Here is an 18,143-nt window from a genome sequence, read left to right as displayed (position 1 = left end):
GCTCCGCCGTGGGGTGTCTCCCACAGGAGACAGTCCTCCACCATCTTCTCCAAGGTGAGTCCCTTCCACGGGCTGCAGTTCCTCACAAACTCCCCTGCTGTGGGTCCTTCCCACGGGCTGCAGTCCTTCAGGCAGAGCCTGCTCCAGCGCAGGCTTTCCCATGGAGTGGCGGCCATCTTGGGGGGCATCCATCCCCCTGCTCCAGCGTGGGCTCCTCTCTCCCCTGGGCTGCAGGTGGGCATCTGCTCCCCCGCTCCCCTCCATGGGCTGGGGGGGACAGCCTGACGCCTCACCGCGGGCTGCGGGGGCATCCCCTCCTGCCTTCCTCCCTGACCTCGGTATCTGCAGAGGGGTTCCTCTCACATTCCAATCCCCCTACTCACTGGGGGTTCCTCTTCTTAACTCTGTTCTCGTGAAAGATGTCCCTGCCCACGGGACGTTGGACTAGACTATCTTTAAAGGTCTCTTCAAACCCAACCATTCTATGACTCTACATTTCACTGTATGTTTTGCTAAATGTACCATAAGCACTAAATAGGATTAACTTCTGCTCCACATACAACATGTGCATGCCTGCCTTATAGATTTCAGCAGTAGTATTACAGATTGCTGTGCCAGTGGAATTGAGGTCTATAGAGAGCTCTCCAGGAACAAGATATGCAAGTCCATAACTCCTATCTTATAATCCTTTTTTCCCCTGAGTTCTGGTAGTATTCTCACTGGATTCACAGTATTCTTACAACTCTAGCCTTCAGAAAAGAGTTTTTGAATCTCTTCATCTTCGCTGTAGAGATCACACGACACATACATTTCTATCTATCAACATTTCTTCCACCACTGGTGACTAAAATGATATTTCTTCAGCAACTATGGCAGCTGATTACATAGAAGAAGCTGCATTGATACAATTATCAAATAGCTAGGTTATTTTGGCAAACACCACTGAGGACATGTACGAGTCTGCTCTGCCTCTTTGCCAGAGGTTGCAACCCCTCTAACTGAGCTGACTGAGCAGAACGCGTGCCATGGATCAGCTGCTCTGTTTCATAGCCCAGCATCTTAAATTGTCGATGAACTATGCATGCCCCAGGGCATCGATTTTTTATTTCAAATGGCTGAGGCAGAGGCACTTTGTCTCTTCACCGAACTGTGATGTTTGGTGGTTAGCTCCAGGAAAGGAGTGGTAACAAACAGTGGGAGGTTGTAAAGGCTTAACTCACCTCAATAATTTACTCTGTGCCTATGAGTCAGAAGCCTCTACTTCTTTCACATTTCTCAGCTGCTGGGGAAACAAAAAAAGCCCTGCTGGCATTGCAAGGTCCAGCACAATGAATGTTCTCAAGCCTGAGAGTAAAACACCCTATTCTAGGGTCATCCTCCAGGTATCCTGGGCAATTCAGTGCAGGGTGTCTTAAGGAAAAGATATGTGGTGTATAGCCACAAAGATGAAACAGGCTGTGCCTTAACAGCATACTGTGCCTGATACTGTTAAACAAAATCCTGCCACAGAGGAGTTTATTCACAGTTTTGGTAATCTCAACAACTAAGTAGGGATCAGGTATGCAATCTGTGCAACAGAAAGAATGAAGGCCAAGTAAATTCTGTAGAACAAAATTTCACTTGAAATTGTTTTAATTAAGCTTCAAATACCAAGGCAGGAAGACAGATGAAGTACTGTGGAAGGAGCCTGGTTTACTGCAGAATGCTTTTGTTGTTACAGGGCAGGGACTTGCAAACTGGGTTTGTGGGAACCATCCCTTAATGAAGTCTGATAGCTCCTTTTGCATGGCAGGAGGAAGCGTTTGGGTAACTTTTGTATATCACTTCAAAGTATCTTTGATAATATTAGTGGCACATGTTATTACAGAAGGGGATCCCTCTTATACCACATTGGTAACAGATGCATCATTCTCTGTCCTTAGTGTGAAAAAGTCCGTTACTTCCTTTCATATGTTTACGGCACCCTGATATATCTTGCATTTCTACCTTCATTGCTAACTTCTGTATACTCAGACAACATCTGACAACTGAAATGATGTAAGGGAGAAAACTGAGGATATGATCACTGAGGCTTTTGTTAGACAAACACAGTTATCATTGGTTTTCTTATCACACAAATGAAAAGTAATATTTTAGAACACATTTACTAAATCCTTTGTTCTTTATGACTATCTGAAACCTTATGAAGGCTGGCAGAAGCTGCAGAAATTCAAGTAATAAAATTATCACAATATTTTAAGAAGAGCATGAGTACAAGTCTCCAGCTGGGTTCTGAACAAGCTTCAAATCCCACAGAGAGGGAGGATATAAAAGCTCTGAAGAGAAATTTGACCGATATGACAAAAGAGAATGCCTGTCTTGCTTTGCCTTGTCAAACTTACATGTATGAGGAACTTTATACAGTGGTCTCTTAGTTTTCCATTGGTAACATTAAAAGCAAAAAAAGGTGTCAGGCAAAATAAAGAAGTCTGATTTCTGAACTGTCAGCCACAGGTTGAGGATCTGCTTGATGACTGTGTCAGACTATCAGGCTCTAAGCAAGCATGAGATCAAAAATTGTTCTTTACTGAGGTCTCTTAATTGGGAGTGTGAAAGCTTTCAGATATTTTCTTTAGGCAACTGCTTTCCCGAGGGCTACTTGTCCACATCTTCCACTGATGTCATTACAGCAGCAGAGTTTGATGGTTTTCACTTGGCTTCCTTAACATAGATGCCAGTTCCTGGCTCTAGATATTCCAGTTTTAAAATCTGTGCTCAGATTTCTTCATCATTTTTCAATACTGGATTTATAAGACCAAATCAAAAAGCCACAACAGGAATGTAAATCTTCAATTTCTTATGGACAACAAAAAGTTCAAGATGAAGAATGAATGTTTGGCAGTTGAAAAGAAGAGGATACAAATAGAGAAGGCATTTTTGGAAGCGTAATTTGCTCTTCTCGTTAATGATATAAGCTATTTTATTTCCATTTCATTTCCATGTGCATACTTGAGGATACACTAAACCTCAAATTGTTATTCTGGATCTTTCTTCTATTATCATGCTTCCAAACAACAAAATTGCACACTGCAGCTCTTTGAAACTTTCAGCTTTTGAGTATACATTGTGGTGTTGACAACCTGATATGTGTTACACAAACATAATTGAAGACTTTGTTTCAGATTCCAAGAACAACTGGAGACAGGGTACGGAGAAAACTATTTGTATTTCCCTTCACATGTGCCTTTTTTTTTTTTTTAATTATTTGTCTTACAATTAGCACTTGTCTATATGATAGAAAAGAATTAGAGAAGAAATCTGACTGACGATCTGCAAGCCATTAGAGGCCTTAAAGAGCTCAATGCAATACGTAGGTTTGGTCCAAGGTTTTCATTTAGCAGGACCCTCATAGAAGTATGTGTAAGTTTGGGTGCCCTCTCCATGGTTCCTTCTGTCCCTTAGTCATGAGGGAACAACAATCATCCTAATCAAGTATTTTTCTCCTTTCTGTATGTCCTCCAATCTGCTGCTGGGACTGATGACCTCAGATGGTCTCAATCCTGAAACCAGTTTTCTTTAGGTATTAGAGAAACATGCTATAAGTAAAGTTGAAAGTATTGTAGAAACAAATTGCTTTAGTGCAAGGCAGGAGAGCTTTCTGAGGAATAAACCAGCTGAAACAGGAGTCGGGAGGGTCAGACTACATAATGAGAATGGCGTAATGGCCACTTTCAGGAGCAAAATATGTGAACTGTCACATATATACAAAACCTTGGAATCCCACAACATATACCAGGCACCTCCATGAGACAGTTTGTCACACGTGGAAGTACCTTGAGGTTCACTAGTCTTTCAGGAACTAAAATACAGATTTCTCTGCATCTTGGATCACGCAATACTTCACCTGCTTGACAGTGAAAAGCAGATGAGGATTGTGTGCTCGTACTCGGGTACTCCAGGCCAAGTCCGGTCCTGATGTAAACCACCGAAACCTCCTCTAAAGTGATGCAATTCAGCTGAGAGACTGAAGTCCAGCAGGAAGCAAGCATTTCAGCCCCAGCCCCACCACTAACTCGGCAAAGCGATCAGGGAACCCCGAACTCAGCATTTATTTCCTATCCATAAAATAATAATGACATACTCCTGCCTCGCACTCCCTCACCAAACTTTTCTGGCAGTCGTTTTGCGACCCAACCGACGTCTGGGACTGTCTGTGCCACCTAAATCGCTTTCTATTTGTTTGGGTTTTGTTCGTTTTTTTTTTTTCTGTAGGCTTCACCTGCCTTTACCACCGCTCCCTGCTGCCGCCGAGCCCGGCCCGGCCGCGTTTCTGACCCCCTGAGGCCTCCGGCCGTGCGATCCTCCGGCGCCGGGGCTGCCGGGGCCCCGCGTCCCCGCTTCCCCTCACCTCAGCCCGGCCCCGCCTCGCCGCCGGCTGCCGCTAGAGGGTCTCGGCGGGCGGGCGGGAAGGGCACGGCCCGGGCTGGGGCCCCTCCCGCCCCACAGGTGATGGAGGCAGGACGGGGCGGGGGAAGAAGGCCCGGGAGAAGGCGCCTCCCGCCGCGCTCTGCCCCCTGCCCTGCCCTCCATGTTGCCCGGCTTCCCTCCGCCAAACGCGGCGGCGGCGGGGCCGGGAAGAGCCGCCCCTCCTCTCTCCTCCACTCCCCGGCCGGCCCAGCGCGGTTCTCCCCCCCCTCCACCGCCGCCGCCTGGCACCGCGAAGGCGGGGCGTCCCTCGCCGGGGGCAGGCCGCAGCCGTCGGCTGCCCCTTCCTCCCCGTCGCCGTGGGGCCGGAGCGGCGCGGCCGCCCTCCACCTGCTCGCCGCTTTTGTTCGGGGGAGGAGGACGGGGGGGGGGGGGCGAAGGAGAGGGACGGCACGGCCCCCGGGGGCGACTCGGGGCTCACGGACTTTGCCGCCGCCGCCTTTGTCTGGGCGGCCGACGCGGGGCTGCTCTCCCTCCTCCTCCTCTTCGCCTGAGGGGATCGCGCTGCAGGGCTGCCCGCTTCTGGGGAGGGGCGAGCGGCTGACCCCCCCCCCCCCCCCCCGCTGAGGAAACCCGCGGGTGGAAAGTGGGTTTCGCCCTCTTTTCGGGGTGAGAGGGAGGGAGGGAGGCAGGCGGGGGGGCGCCTGGCCTCGCTCCTCTCCCGGCGTCCCGCCGTTTGCCCCGCCGCCAAGTTGCCACAAGTTGGAGCCGCCCCCCCGCTGCTGCCGCCGGGTTCTGGCCTCGGCGTGAGAGACAATACCGAGGAGGAGGAGGAGGAGGAGGAGGAGGGGGCGGGCGGGAGCAGCCCTCTCTCGCCGCCGATGGGGCCGGGCTGGACGGCGCTGCGGGGCGGGTAGGTGGCTCCGCGGGCTACCGGGGAGCGGGGCCGGCAGAGGCAGGCGGGCCCCGGCCACGACGAGGCGCCGCTGGCGGCGCGGGAAGGAGGAGGAGGAGGAGGAGGAGGAGGGGGGGGTGTTTGCTCCATGGAGGACGTGGGGCTGCGGAGCGGGCGGGAGCGGCTGGCCGGCGGCGACCCGCGTCTGGGGGCCGTGCTGGTGGAACCGGTGATGGTGATGGTGGAGCAGCGGGCGGCGGAGGGCTACAAGCTGGTGGAGGTGCTGCTGAGCGGCGGGGCTCCCTGGGGCTTCACCCTGAAGGGCGGACGAGAGCACGGGGAGCCCCTCATCATCACCAAGGTGAGAAGCGCCGCGGGCGTGTGTGTGTGAGGAGGTTGGGGGGGGGGTCCGGGCGGCTCCATCGTGGCGTGACAGCGGGCCCGGTCCGGCCGCGCCGCCGCCCGGCGCGCTCCGCAGGTGCCGGCGGTGCGGAGGGCCCCGAGGCGGCCGTTCGTGCCCCGAGGCGGCCGTTCGTGCCCGGGGAACCGGGCACCTTGTGGGCGGCGGGGCGCCCGGCAGCGGGCGCACGCCGGCAGGTCTGGGGGGCAGCAGGTTGGTGGGCGCAGGTCCGCCCCGCCGCTCCCACTGACCGACCGACCTGCTGCTTCTGGCCCGCGGTTCCTCGCCGGTAAAAAAAAAAGCCGGTGCGGTCGTCGAGGGCGCCGGCAAGTGGCGGGGGGAGCCGAGACCCCGAGCTGGGCCCTTCCCTTCTCTCCCTGCGGGCTCCTGGCGCAGAGGGGGACGGAGAGTAGAGCTGCCGGCTCTCGGGCTGAGTTTTCTCCGCTGGTGTTGCGCTTGCAAATTGCGAATGATGAGGGTAACCTTTCGTATCTCCCTCCTTTTAAACAAAAGGTCTTGTGGATAGGGACCGAATCCGTGCTCCGAAGATGGGGGTGAGGGAGGCTCCTGGGCATATCTGCACTTTCTGGTTGTTTGTTGGTTTTTTTTTCTCATCGCTTTTTTTTATATGTCCTTGTATACTTACAGCTTTAATCTCGGTGTATTGGGCATGAGTTGGAGAAATACATCACGTTTTCTAGAAAATGTTTTTCGTCTGCGTGTGTTTTGACTTAAGAACCCCCATCCCCACTAATTGTTGGGTTTTGCTCTTAAGACAGCTTTCTTGTTGCACAGTGAAAACACATTAAAATAGATCCATGTGTAGTTGGGGAAAAAAATCCTCCTTAGCAAAGCGCATTTTACTCAGGATCTGTAGGAAAGATGTATATGCTTTGTCTACAAGTCCTGTGGATTCTGCCTCTTCCCATTTTAGAAGTGCACAGAGAGTGTCAGAGGTCAACAAGTCCTGTTTTATCCACAGCAGAAATTCTTCTAATCTAATTTTTCAGTTGGTTTCATTGTCAGTTGACTAGTTGGCTCCCTTCTCCCACCCTTGAAACTACTGCATTGTGGACTTTACAAGTTAGCGCTTCTGAAACCATCTTTTTCTAGAGCTCTTCCCTACTGCTGTTTTTCAAGAAACAACAGTGTCAGAAGATGTATATGCTGAAAAATGACTGGGTGTCTGTTGGCCTTTTGCCAGTACCCTGAATTACAGAATATCAAACCTGGGAGCACTTGAGGAAAGGAGAACAGAGCTACTTACTATGTCTGTACTAGCTATCAAGTGCCAAATCAAATAATTCCACCTTTCTGGTAATGGCTAATAAGTGCTACATCTAAAGACTGATCAGTGATACTTATTCGTAATGTTAGCTAGGTATTAAGTAACAGGCTTAAGTATTTGTGGCATGAGGATGTGGCTGTGGTATGTGGAGAGAAGTGTCTGGAGATGGGAACCTCGTAAACTGGGTCTGTTGCAAAGGAATAATTAAGTGGAACCACAGCCTTGGTATCTCCTTAAACCATGCTCCTGTGTGGAAGAGAAATCTGGGTCCATCGGTGCTGACCTAGGAAGAAGAGATGACCTGGATCCTTGTGGCTAAATTTTGGAGTGTATTTTCATTTGCCATTGTTGGATGCAAGTGTATAGAACTAGTTTTGAAACCAGGGACTGGAGCTCGTGTCCCCAGGACTACAGTTCTTTTGCTGCAGAATCTTCCTTGTGATTCGGCCCACCCATGTTGGTATTGAGTTTTGGTTTTTTCTGTACTGCTTCTACTGGTGGAAAGCTACTGGGAAGAATAATACCGGGTGGTTAAAGCAATCCCTCCTTGCAGTAGGAGATGTGAAGTTTGTCTCCTCTCAGCTGAAGAGAGCCCTGAACTCGAGTTACCCCCTTCCTGAGTGCAAGTGGGGATCGCCGGGCTGCCACGCAAGAGGTGCCACTTCTCCTGCGCTTCTCCTCTCCCTGTGGCGTGTGCTGTCCCTTCTCAGGTAGGCTGGTGGCTGGTCAGTAGGGGATCGGAGAAAACCCCCTGGACCAAATCCTTCAGGATACCTGTGGAAAAATTCCTGGGTTTGTGAATTCAGGCTGTGCTTAAGTGTGAGCTGGCTGTGGAGCTCTGTCTCCCTCTGGTCCAGGGCGGCTCTGGGGAAGTGAGGGTGGATGACGCCAACTGCCACTTTTTAAGGAGAGGAATGTGACAAGGTGTGAATGGAGTCTCAGACAGCAGCTACTTAAGGGGGATTTCTAAAATTCTGCCTGTCTCCTTTTTTACCATTGTCTTAAAGGCAAGATGAGCCTTTGAAGAAAGTTGCACCTTTATGTAAAAGCTGGGAAGTCTGTGGTGTAAATATTTCCTTCTTTCCTTAGCATGTATGGGACAACTATCGTAACTGCCAGAAAAGTAGCACCAGAAAATACTGTAATTGAAAAATTAGTGAGCAAGCGTACGTTGTTCATTTTGCAGCACTTTCTGCGTAGCACACCTCTTGGGTGTTAGCTCCTCTGGTTGTGTGGCTATTTCACTTGCTGACGGGAAGGGAAATTTTTTGTTACAGATACCGTAGGGAGAGTCTAGGGCAAGAAGAGCTGCAAACACTACTTGGGAATTTATTAGCTGGAAATCTAGTCAATTAAAACAAGAGTGTCCTTTGATCCACCAAACTACCAATAATCAGGCAGGGGAAGGCATGCTAAAGAGGAGAAAATGTGTCCAGCCTCAGCAGGGGAATAACCCTGTGCTCAGCGGCTGGAATGTCCAGGGGGTGGGCAGGCTTCCCTGTTTCATGAGAGCGTTTCTTTCTCTAACTGAAACAAGGCTTGGAGAAACAGTCCTGAACCGGGCAGGTAGAATATCAAGTTAACCTGCCAGGCGTGAGCCTTTTTTTTTTTTTTTTTTCTTTTTTTTTTTCCCCCTTGCCCTTTTTGTTGTTGTTGCTGCAATAGGCACAGAGGAAAAACGGTGCATGATACAGCTTGCTCGATCTTTAAACATAGCTGGTCTTCTAAAACTTGCCCCACCCAAGTGCAAGTGGTGTTGCTGATATTTAAGAAAAAGGTCTTTTAGCATTCTTGTTGTGTTCCTTACTATTATTTTTATAATGCCCCTTTAAAAAAAAATGCTTTACATTTTTTCTGATCTCTACATGTGTGTATGATAACATTCCAAAAAATTTGCCCAAAGGCAGCTTGTTCTTGCCTAATTTGACATCTTGAAATAAAGAACTTGCTTTTTATGGCAACATGTGTATTTCAACAGAAGGTGAAATGACAACTTTGAGGACTTTAATTAGAAGTCTCGCAAGCCTCAGTTTGGTTTTTCCTCTTTTTAAAGAAACAGGCTCTGAAGAGGGAGATCTTACTGGAAATAATGACAATGAAAAGTTGAGGTGCTCAGGTGTAAATCTTGTGAAAATCTCCCATAGCTGCATTATCTTGATTACTTTTACTTTAAAATTACTCTTATCTGAGATGGCCAACTTGTATTGTCAGTCACAGCATTGATTGTGGGTGATGGATAGAAAGTCATTTCACTGCCTGTACTAACAATATTCTTAGGAACTCTGAAGTTGTTCTGCAGTCAACGTTATCCTTATTATATTAATAAATGTGAAAACATCATAGTTTATATGTTTCAAGAAAGATCGACGTATCATTTAAATAAATTCCTCTTTAGTATCAGCTTTACAAGGGCCTGCAGCCGTACCTCCTCAAGCTATGATCTCATTGCAGGCTAATCAAGGCTGGGCTTGGCTGGTATTTCGGCAAGATTTCCAAGTGAAACCTGGACTGTTGCAGGATGTTTTGTTGTTGATTTGGTAGATAAGAGTTCTTGTCTCCTGAATCAGTGCTGAATTCATGCCCCAGCTGGAGGTGCTGTCTTTCAAGAAGAAGCAGTATCAGACAGACTCCGAACTTTTGTTTATTTCTCTTTATTACATTGCACTTTCCTAATGTGCTCCTGTTTCTGGTTAGGTGTGAATTGTAATTTGTTTAACCTAATAATTATTTAAATTGTATAAAGGAATGCTTCTCTACTAATTGGCTGCAGGACTTCTCCATGTGACTTGTATCAATTGATTATTTCAGTAGTAAGGGAAGCGATTACTGTTTTCATTAAGTAATTCTTTATCCTTTGGCCTTAAACATATAACTAAAAGCAATTACTTGTATTGCTATGCTGCAACAATATTTAGAGGGGACCCCCCCCTTTAATGGCTGTATACAAGTTAATCAAAAAAAGACATTTTCAAGCAAATACCGGTTGCCTCCCTCAAGTTAGGTGTTTGAGGTGAGCTGCATTGCTCATAGACATTAACAATTCTTAAACTTGGCTGTGAAGCTTGATGTCCAGAAAGCCAGCATTTAGTGGTAATCCTTGGAAATTACTGACCACTTTAATGTAAATGCAGTCATTTGTGTAAACAGCTGATTTATAAGTTATTAGGAGGCATTGTACTGTGGCTGAGAGAATTCTAGGTCTCTGTACCCTGACAAATGTCATTCACTTCCTTCAGTTCTAGAAAGTTAACACATGAAGGAGTATTCATTCTATTTTATTTTCTATCCATATTTTCTTGGTCATCAAAACCAAGCAAAACTACTAACCTGTATGGGCCGTAATTTGAACATCCGTATCTTGACCAGCAATTTTAAAAGAATGTATTGAATCACATTCTATATTTCTTCTGAAACCTTTATTTAACTTCTTAACTTCTAAGAGGGGTTTATTGTTAAGGAAAGATTGGTCTGAGTTAGGCCTTTTCTTTGTGCTGTTAAATTTGACAGTTGAGAAATTTTAGGAAATGTTTATATATTAGAATGAATGTTTTAGAATTAAAATACTACCATGTAGCTATTTATCTTTTTTCCTTGTCAAATATATTAAAAGTTGGGGTTTTTTCAGTGCTACAGAAACTGTTTTGAGTGGTGTTTACTTTTGTGTCTGGTTGCTGGATCCCAGGTTTCTGTTACTGGAAGAGAGGAGTTGGTTTGCTTTGATGCAAGAAGATATTATTGCTTTTTACTTTGGTAAACTGATTCACGAAGGGAATGCTCTCAATTTTAGCACTTTAATGGCTGTTGAATGAGCTCTCCATCATGACTGTTAATTTACTGGCAGAATGGAGCCCACCACAGTCATATGTGGTTGTAATGGTCTGGCTGTGGTAGTCCACAGTTTAAGAGATGGGATTTTTTTACAAAAGCATTAACAGTTGAAATGCCACCAGTATTGGAAATTGCATTTTAAAGCTATCTTGGGTATGGCTACATGTGATCTACAAACTGTGTAGAGAGTTGAAATGAGAGGTTGGTTTAAAAGGCTTGTGACTTGAGAAGTTTCGAGTCATTTGAGTTACATGCTTAGAAGTCAACAGTGTGAGAGTGCAATTTAAGAAACGGTGTGTACACACTTGCAGTCCTGAAACTGCAGTTTTCCTTTGTGCATTTCACACTACATTTCAGGACAAAAATCCTCCCGAGGAGGAGTCAGAATGCTGTGTTTAAAACCAGAACTAAGAAGCTTCCTCACAATAAGCAAACTTTTAACCTTTGGAAGTACCGATTGCATCCAAATTGCTTGTTTTTCTCTCCTCTGCATTTCCCCCTTCCAGCTACTTAGGCAAAAACTGTCAAATCTATCATGATTTTTTTAGTTTAAAATACAAACAAAAACATACACATCTGTGGGGTCTGGCAAAGGAATTGGCGTGTTTTGTGGGAATAGTTACTGCAGTAGGAGTTAGACAGTGGGATTGCCTATTTGAATGTTTATTAATTTAGTCTATTTAAAGGATAGTTTAAACTTATCTTCTTGTTAGTGTCTGTTGCTACTTTTCAGTATGAATTTTGAATGCTACTATAGACATTAGCATAAAAATAAATGACCAGCAAGAGACCTCTTGTTATTGCTTGCTGTTGTCAGAGGATTGCCAATAACACCATTTATTACCTAGTTAATGGTCATGCTTGTGTTTTTGGTTTTTTTAAGAGGAAGAAACAGTGTGGGCTTGTGTGGTGTTTCTGCATATGCTACGTATGCTTTACTCAATAGACTGTATATATTTTTTCCTGTAGAACTTGATTCACTGTGTGTTCTCCCGCTTAATATTTGAAGTATGGGAGTGTGGAAAGAACAAGGTCAATGGGAAATGAAACCTGGTCATGAATAGATTAGAGAAAACAACTGTTTAGTAGTAAGCAAGCCAATACTACACCACATATGTGAGCTTTTTTCTTCTTGAGGCAAGCCATTTGTGTTTAGTCTTCCTATGCATTTGTCATCTATTCAGAGAATACCTAATATATATACGGATCTAGTTCCATGGTTCACTATTATAGAGGTTTGAGACAGGTCCCAGCTATTAAACAGATTTTTCACTTGCTGTATGTTTAAGAGAGAAAGCGTGTGAGGAGTTTTGCAGAGAGGTAAGGTAAAAATTGATGCAGTTATGTTGAGAATTCACCTGTTTAATCTATGCAAACTTGCTTTCTATTGTCTGTGTTTTCAACCTATTTGATATAAGGTCAGTTGAAGGTTTTTTAAAATACAGATAAAGAAAAATACTGATGCCTCTGTGTAAAACTCATGGAAGTCTTTCTGGGTTTTTGGTTTTGGAGGGGGTTGTTGGAGTTTTTTGGCTTATATTTAAGATAAGAAACAAATTTGGAAGCTTTCTAATCCCACACAGCACATTATTTTCAGTTTTTTATGGGTTATGCAGCAGATGTGCTGTGCTATACCCATCCTCCCCCTCGCCCCAAGAATATTATTGCCACTCTGGTAGTGAATTTTTAGGAGTTTAATTTTTGTATTACTTGTAACTTCACAGATATGGTCATGCACAAGCAAGATGCACTGTGAGGTTTATGGAATGGGTGAAAGCTTTTTGTTTAAATGCATTCATTCAATGATAGGAAACGTCTACAAAGTAGACTGTAACCAGTTTTTAAATTCAACTTGGTGTAGTTGTAGAATGTGTTTGTATCCTTCATATATACTTTCCAAGCAGCAGACTTTCAGTGGTATTCACCCAGACTTAAGCTAGATGTTTAATAGAGGTAGGTATTTTTGGAAAGTGATTTAGTGTTTAAATTAGACGTGACTTAAGTGCTCTGAATTGCTTTCTGAAGGTGCCTACTATTCATTTGCTGTCAACTGTGTGAAGCTGAGGAAACCCGTCATTCCTTGACACGTACCTAGATGCCTATGAGGTGCCTGTACTAAGGTGAAATACGCTTGAGCAAGATTGTCGTCTGCGTATTTGCAATGTGTGTGGCTATACCTAAAACTGTTGAAAAATTCTTTCTTTCTCTGATTGTGCTTTGTTTCTGAACATCACAGGAACGTAGCTTCTCGGTTTGATTTATAGAGCTAATCAGGGGAGAGTTGTAGCCTACCAAGGACAACGATGTTTGTGAAGTTAGGAGAGAACTTCCTTCCCCTCCCTGTAAGTTAATACAGCATCAGTATTCAGTCTTTAAGAAATTCAGGGCATTCTTGGTAAGCACAGGTCAGGTCACGAAGATAAGAGAATGGCTTCTGCAACATAACAAGTTATTGGGGGATCTTTTTAGTGGCATTTGCGTGTACCTGAGAGTCATTGTGGTGTGCCGAACTCCCCAAGGCAGAAAGAGACGACTGTTGGTAAATGCTGGAAATACAGCAAATTGCTGCTTTGAGAAACTAAATAGCTTCTGTCAGGTACACAATGCTCGGGTTGGCTTTTAAAGTAGAAACAGATGGAGTAGAGTGACAACAGAAAAGAGGTGGTTATTTCAAAGCTCTTCTGAACCTGGATGAAATGTGAAAATCAACTGAAAGCTTTAAACTGTTTAGGCAAAGTCACAGTAGCATCGGCGCTGAGGGGAAGGCTTCGTGTCCTGTGTCCCTATACTTCTCCTGCCTCACCCTTCAGCACCCTTCCCCTCTGCCACCAGCCCTGCCTTCTCCCCTTTAAATCTCTCTCCATTTCTAAAGTATTAGATTCTTTGAAATATTTAAATTCTACTTATTTATCCACATCGATCAACTCTGATGTATGAGTTAGGAAATACATTGTCATGTTTCTTAGATACAGAGTTTCTAAAGAATTGTACTTAGGAAGTTTTTGAAGGATGTAGAGTGGCCTGTTGTTTAACGGTGGCTGAAGCTTAGAAATAGGGAATATATGGGGAGCTCTACTGCAGTGCTTGAGAGGCTGTATCCCTTTGGATAGCTAATAACAGTGCAATTTCATCCATTCTTGCAGTCATTCTTCTAGCTGAACGACCTTTTAGATGGAAGATAGATCGTGATTGGGGGTCCTCTCATTATTGTGGTTATAGGTGGCCTTATCAGATGCTTTCTTTGCTTCAGGCTCTTAGCTGTTCTGTCAGTCATGTTTCTGAGGTCTAGACCATTTCCATACAGTAGTCTAGTCCTTTGCTGTGTGTTTGTGTCATCTACAACAACAGGGTGTTTAATGTTCTGGTAATGGCAGAGACGGTTATCTCTGAGCAGTTTGGCAGAGATTCTAAGAATGTTCTTGCTAATGTGTGAAGTTGCATTCAATTTGGTTTTGTTTAAACTGTAGCATAACCTGATGAGGTATTAAGCTGTGCTTTTTCTTTTAAACAGAAGAAGATCCAAGTGTTAGTGAAACTTACTTGAAAAAAAATCCAGAGCCTTTTAAAATGGCCAAATGCTTTAATTTTAGAGTAGCAAGTTCTTCATCCTCAGTCCTTCTATATTATTCTCTCTGTAATGGACTTGCAGTGAAGTCTGAATAGCTGAAGTAGGAAGAGATCTGTCAATGAGGAGCATGAGAGTACAATAAATTTGTTTGAAAGTGAAGCACAGGTACCTACTGCTGTACTCGAAATTGCAGTACTTTTCCTCTTCGGTAAAATAGATTGTTGTTCTCAAAATCCCTTCACAAAGCTTTAAAAACAGATTAGTTTGGATTTTTTCTCTCTTGAGATAAAACATACTTTGTTATACACTTGATTTGAAAGCTTCCAACATAAACTATGAAACAAAGCAGTATCTCCCAGTTTCCCAAATACATATAAACTACTTGGCATTCTTTAGGAAATAAACTACTGTTTTGGTTCAGTGAATACTGTAAAAAGTTACCGTTGCAGGGTAACAATACTTTATTTGGAAGCTGTGTATTTTTCAGTAAAATACTGTAATCTTTTAGGATAGTATCATAGAAACATGATTTCATGGTAAAGGAAGCTAAACACTTCCTACACAGTATCAGTTAGTCATCACTGTGTTAATTTTCTTAAACAAATTAGATGCAAAAATGAGTTTGTGGGTGTCTAGCTGACTGATATCTGATACAACGACTTCTCCAACTCCTGATGCGTATTTGGATTTTGGATAATGAAATGATTACAGTATTATTGTAAGTTGCTTTCTTTCCTCTACAAATACATGTTTTGTTGATGCAAAAGAGAGGAGGACATTAGATTTTCATTAGAGACATTTGCAGTTGTCTCTCTCTTTTTTTAAATGGAATAGCAAAGCATCCATTTCAGTTATCCATTTAAATAAAAGAAAGATGCAAACATACCATGTTGACATAAGGTAGTATCTTGTTGGGTGTTTATATGTGGAAAGAACTTTAAGATAACAGGGAAAACTTGAAGCTTTATGTATCTGTTAAATATAATTAATGTTTAGAATAGTTAAGTCAAGATTTGAGAGAAATGTATACTTTCAGAATCAGCTTTTATAAACAATTTGTAATCTGTTTCTTACAAGACTATTTTGGTAAAGTGCCTTTATTTCTAAATATAAAGGCTTCTGTAAAATTAGAAAGCAATGTCGTGTTCTGAGGCTGGAAGATGTTATATAAATACTGGATTCTCTTGTATGGAGCGCTAATGCTATAATGTTATTTCTACTTTCCCCAAAAAATGGTAGGGGAAAACTTTAAAGCTCTGAGGTAATTTTTTCCCCCCTTTTAAACTATGTATTCTTAGTATGTGCAAGAACTTCTGTATTTCCTATTATTTTTCCTTTCCTGTGTTTTGTAAAAGGTAAAACCCAACAGTTTGCTCCCCTGCTTAACTACAGTGATCTATTGGCAAGATAAATTTTTTTTCTACTGTCTTTTACCTTCTGGGAACTAGATGTTTTTCCTGACTGCTGGGGGAGATTGCTATCGAGAGCAGAGAGGAGGGCTGCGCCTTTCCTGACACCTTGGAGACCTGAGGAGTTTCTGTGATTGCTCAATCTGATGTTAGGGAGGGGTGTAAGGCAAGTCTTTTGTTGCTCAACTGAATTTCTTCTGGCTGATTAAGGAAACTGTCATCTTAAAAAATATCGTAGCTGTGACCTGTTATATCAAAGCTGTAGGTGATTAAAATGTGAGGGTGGAGAGACAGCGTGGTGCTTTGGTTCCATGAAGCCAGTGATGAGTCTGGGTTTGCAAAGCTTCAGTGCAGAACCCTGTGAGAAGCAAGGAACTGGAAGTGTTAGCCAACTGAAAATTGGGAGAGCTAGTAAATTCATTACCTCTTTTGCCACAGGTTGCTTGTGTACCTGTGTGGAGTTGTATGGCATCTTTGCCTCAGTGTCCGGTGTTGAATAGGACTAATAATATTTCCCTACTTCCCAGAAGTCTGTTTCTCAGGAAGCACCTGACATGGAAGTGCTGAAATATTATGGTGACAAAGATTTTATAGTCTTTCTAGTAAAACCCAGAACCCAAATAGATGGAAACGCTAGGAGTACATAGAGTTGTCTTAAAAGGCTATAGTTGTGCGATTCTGTCAGGAGTAAATTCTTCTCCCCAGCAAAAAACAATGCTTTCTCCTTGTGTATCTCCAGTGTTCGTCATAAATAATGAAGTGTACAATTAGCTCTTTTCTCACAAAATTAAACCCACTACCTACCCAAAATGCACAGATGCTCTGAGTGCCTCAGAAAAGTAGAAGAGATGGATGGAGTGAGACAAGCTGTCGGCACCTGAGTGGGAGGAAAAAAAACCCCATAATGTGGACTTCTTATATGAAAGGTCAACCAGACATTGGAATCTGAGATTTGAAACACTTGTTAGCAGTAAAACTTTATAAGGAAATACATTTTTGTAGCCAAAACACATGTCCTTGCTGACCACTTGAATTTTCTTCAGTTTCTGTTGACTATGACCTACTTACAGCGCCTTCATAGGAATATACTTCCAGCCGCTTCAAGACTGATGGTGAGCTTCTGGTTCATCATTGTCTGAGGTGATAACATAGGATACAAGTTTCAGCAGAATGAAGGGAGCATGTACATGTTTTCTTCTAACTGCAGACAAAAATTCAGTTTCTTTATCTGCACATCACCAGCACTAACTGGAGACTACTGTTTGCTGCAATATATTGTATCAATGATTGGTACAGTCGCCCCACATTTCAATCTAAAGGTGTTAGGCTGGCATAGACTCTCCATCCTAAATCCAGTGCTGCAAATAGTAGGTCTTTAGCAACCTAGTTTATTTTGCTGAAGGCTGACTGGGGAAGTGTTGCATGAGCAATTTAATTAGCCATTTAGAGGGAGTGGAGATGAGCAGTAGGGAGTGGCAACATCGTGGTATACAGTCACACACCCCGCACTGACTTACAGGCTGCAGTCCAGCTGACTTCCAGTGAAAATTAATTTGAAGTATGGAAATCATTTTAGAAAACAGGAGATAAGCATTTACAACTCCTGAATTCTCATTAATGAGCAGTCTGAATCTAGACCTTTACTCTTTCTTCATGTTGTGATTTAAAAAAAATGCATCCAGCCCTCTTCTGAGAACAAAATGGACATAACTGTTATTAAGATCAGAGTAAAAAGAAAACAGTTTTGCTTGTTTTAACTCTTTGCTACCAAAAAATACTTCACGTTTGAACATCTAGGGGAGCCTGTTCACTAAATCAACACTAAATTAAGCCATGGCACATTATAACTAGGTCTGCATCTGTTGTGGGTACCTCTTTGTCTAGAGGCTTGGAATTTTCTGGGATATTTGATTGATGCTGGCTGCAGTTTGTTATGGCCATATTTTCTTCTTTTTGAGTTCCGGGAAAGTTTCTGTGAGGACTTTTTTGTTCATCTTGTTTTGATGTGAAATGAAAAATTGGTTGTATACCTTCTAATAACATGCTGCTAGGGATTATTACATTTAGAAAATGTTTTTGAACGTTAGACTGAAAGGTTTTCTTTCAGATTTCTGATTTAACTTTTTTGTTCCAGTACTAATTTAACTACTTCTTGGTCACTGGAAAGCTGCATCTAGATCTAGACTGTTACAAAACATTTCAAGGAAAATTCTTCATAGATGCGTTTGACCCTGTTTAATAATAAGACTGGCTTCCACCGTCTAAAACACAGCTGCAGTCAGTGACCTGAAAAGCAGCTCCCCTTCACCCCCCCAAAACCAATCAGTCTTTAGACGCTGGACAGTAATTCT

At 43.7% G+C, this 18,143-nt stretch overlaps 1 protein-coding gene across 4 annotated transcripts in view; it reads left to right on the top strand.

Annotated features, from left to right (window-relative positions):
* Nucleotides 1-5,432: 5,432 nt before the first annotated feature.
* The window catches only part of SHROOM2 (shroom family member 2), a 132,370-nt gene continuing 119,659 nt past the window's right edge, over nucleotides 5,433-18,143 (top strand). For all 4 annotated transcript variants that reach the window (XM_069770428.1, XM_069770426.1, XM_069770425.1 and 1 more), the window contains exon 1: nucleotides 5,433-5,660. In XM_069770428.1, coding sequence (XP_069626529.1) covers nucleotides 5,448-5,660 — 213 coding nt within the window. In that variant the 5' untranslated portion in view covers nucleotides 5,433-5,447. The remainder of the gene's footprint in view (nucleotides 5,661-18,143) is intronic.

The sequence above is a fragment of the Haliaeetus albicilla genome, chromosome 25, assembly GCF_947461875.1.
Source record: "Haliaeetus albicilla chromosome 25, bHalAlb1.1, whole genome shotgun sequence".
Taxonomy (NCBI): Eukaryota; Metazoa; Chordata; class Aves; order Accipitriformes; family Accipitridae; genus Haliaeetus; species Haliaeetus albicilla.
This window is presented reverse-complemented; position numbering and strand designations above follow the sequence as displayed.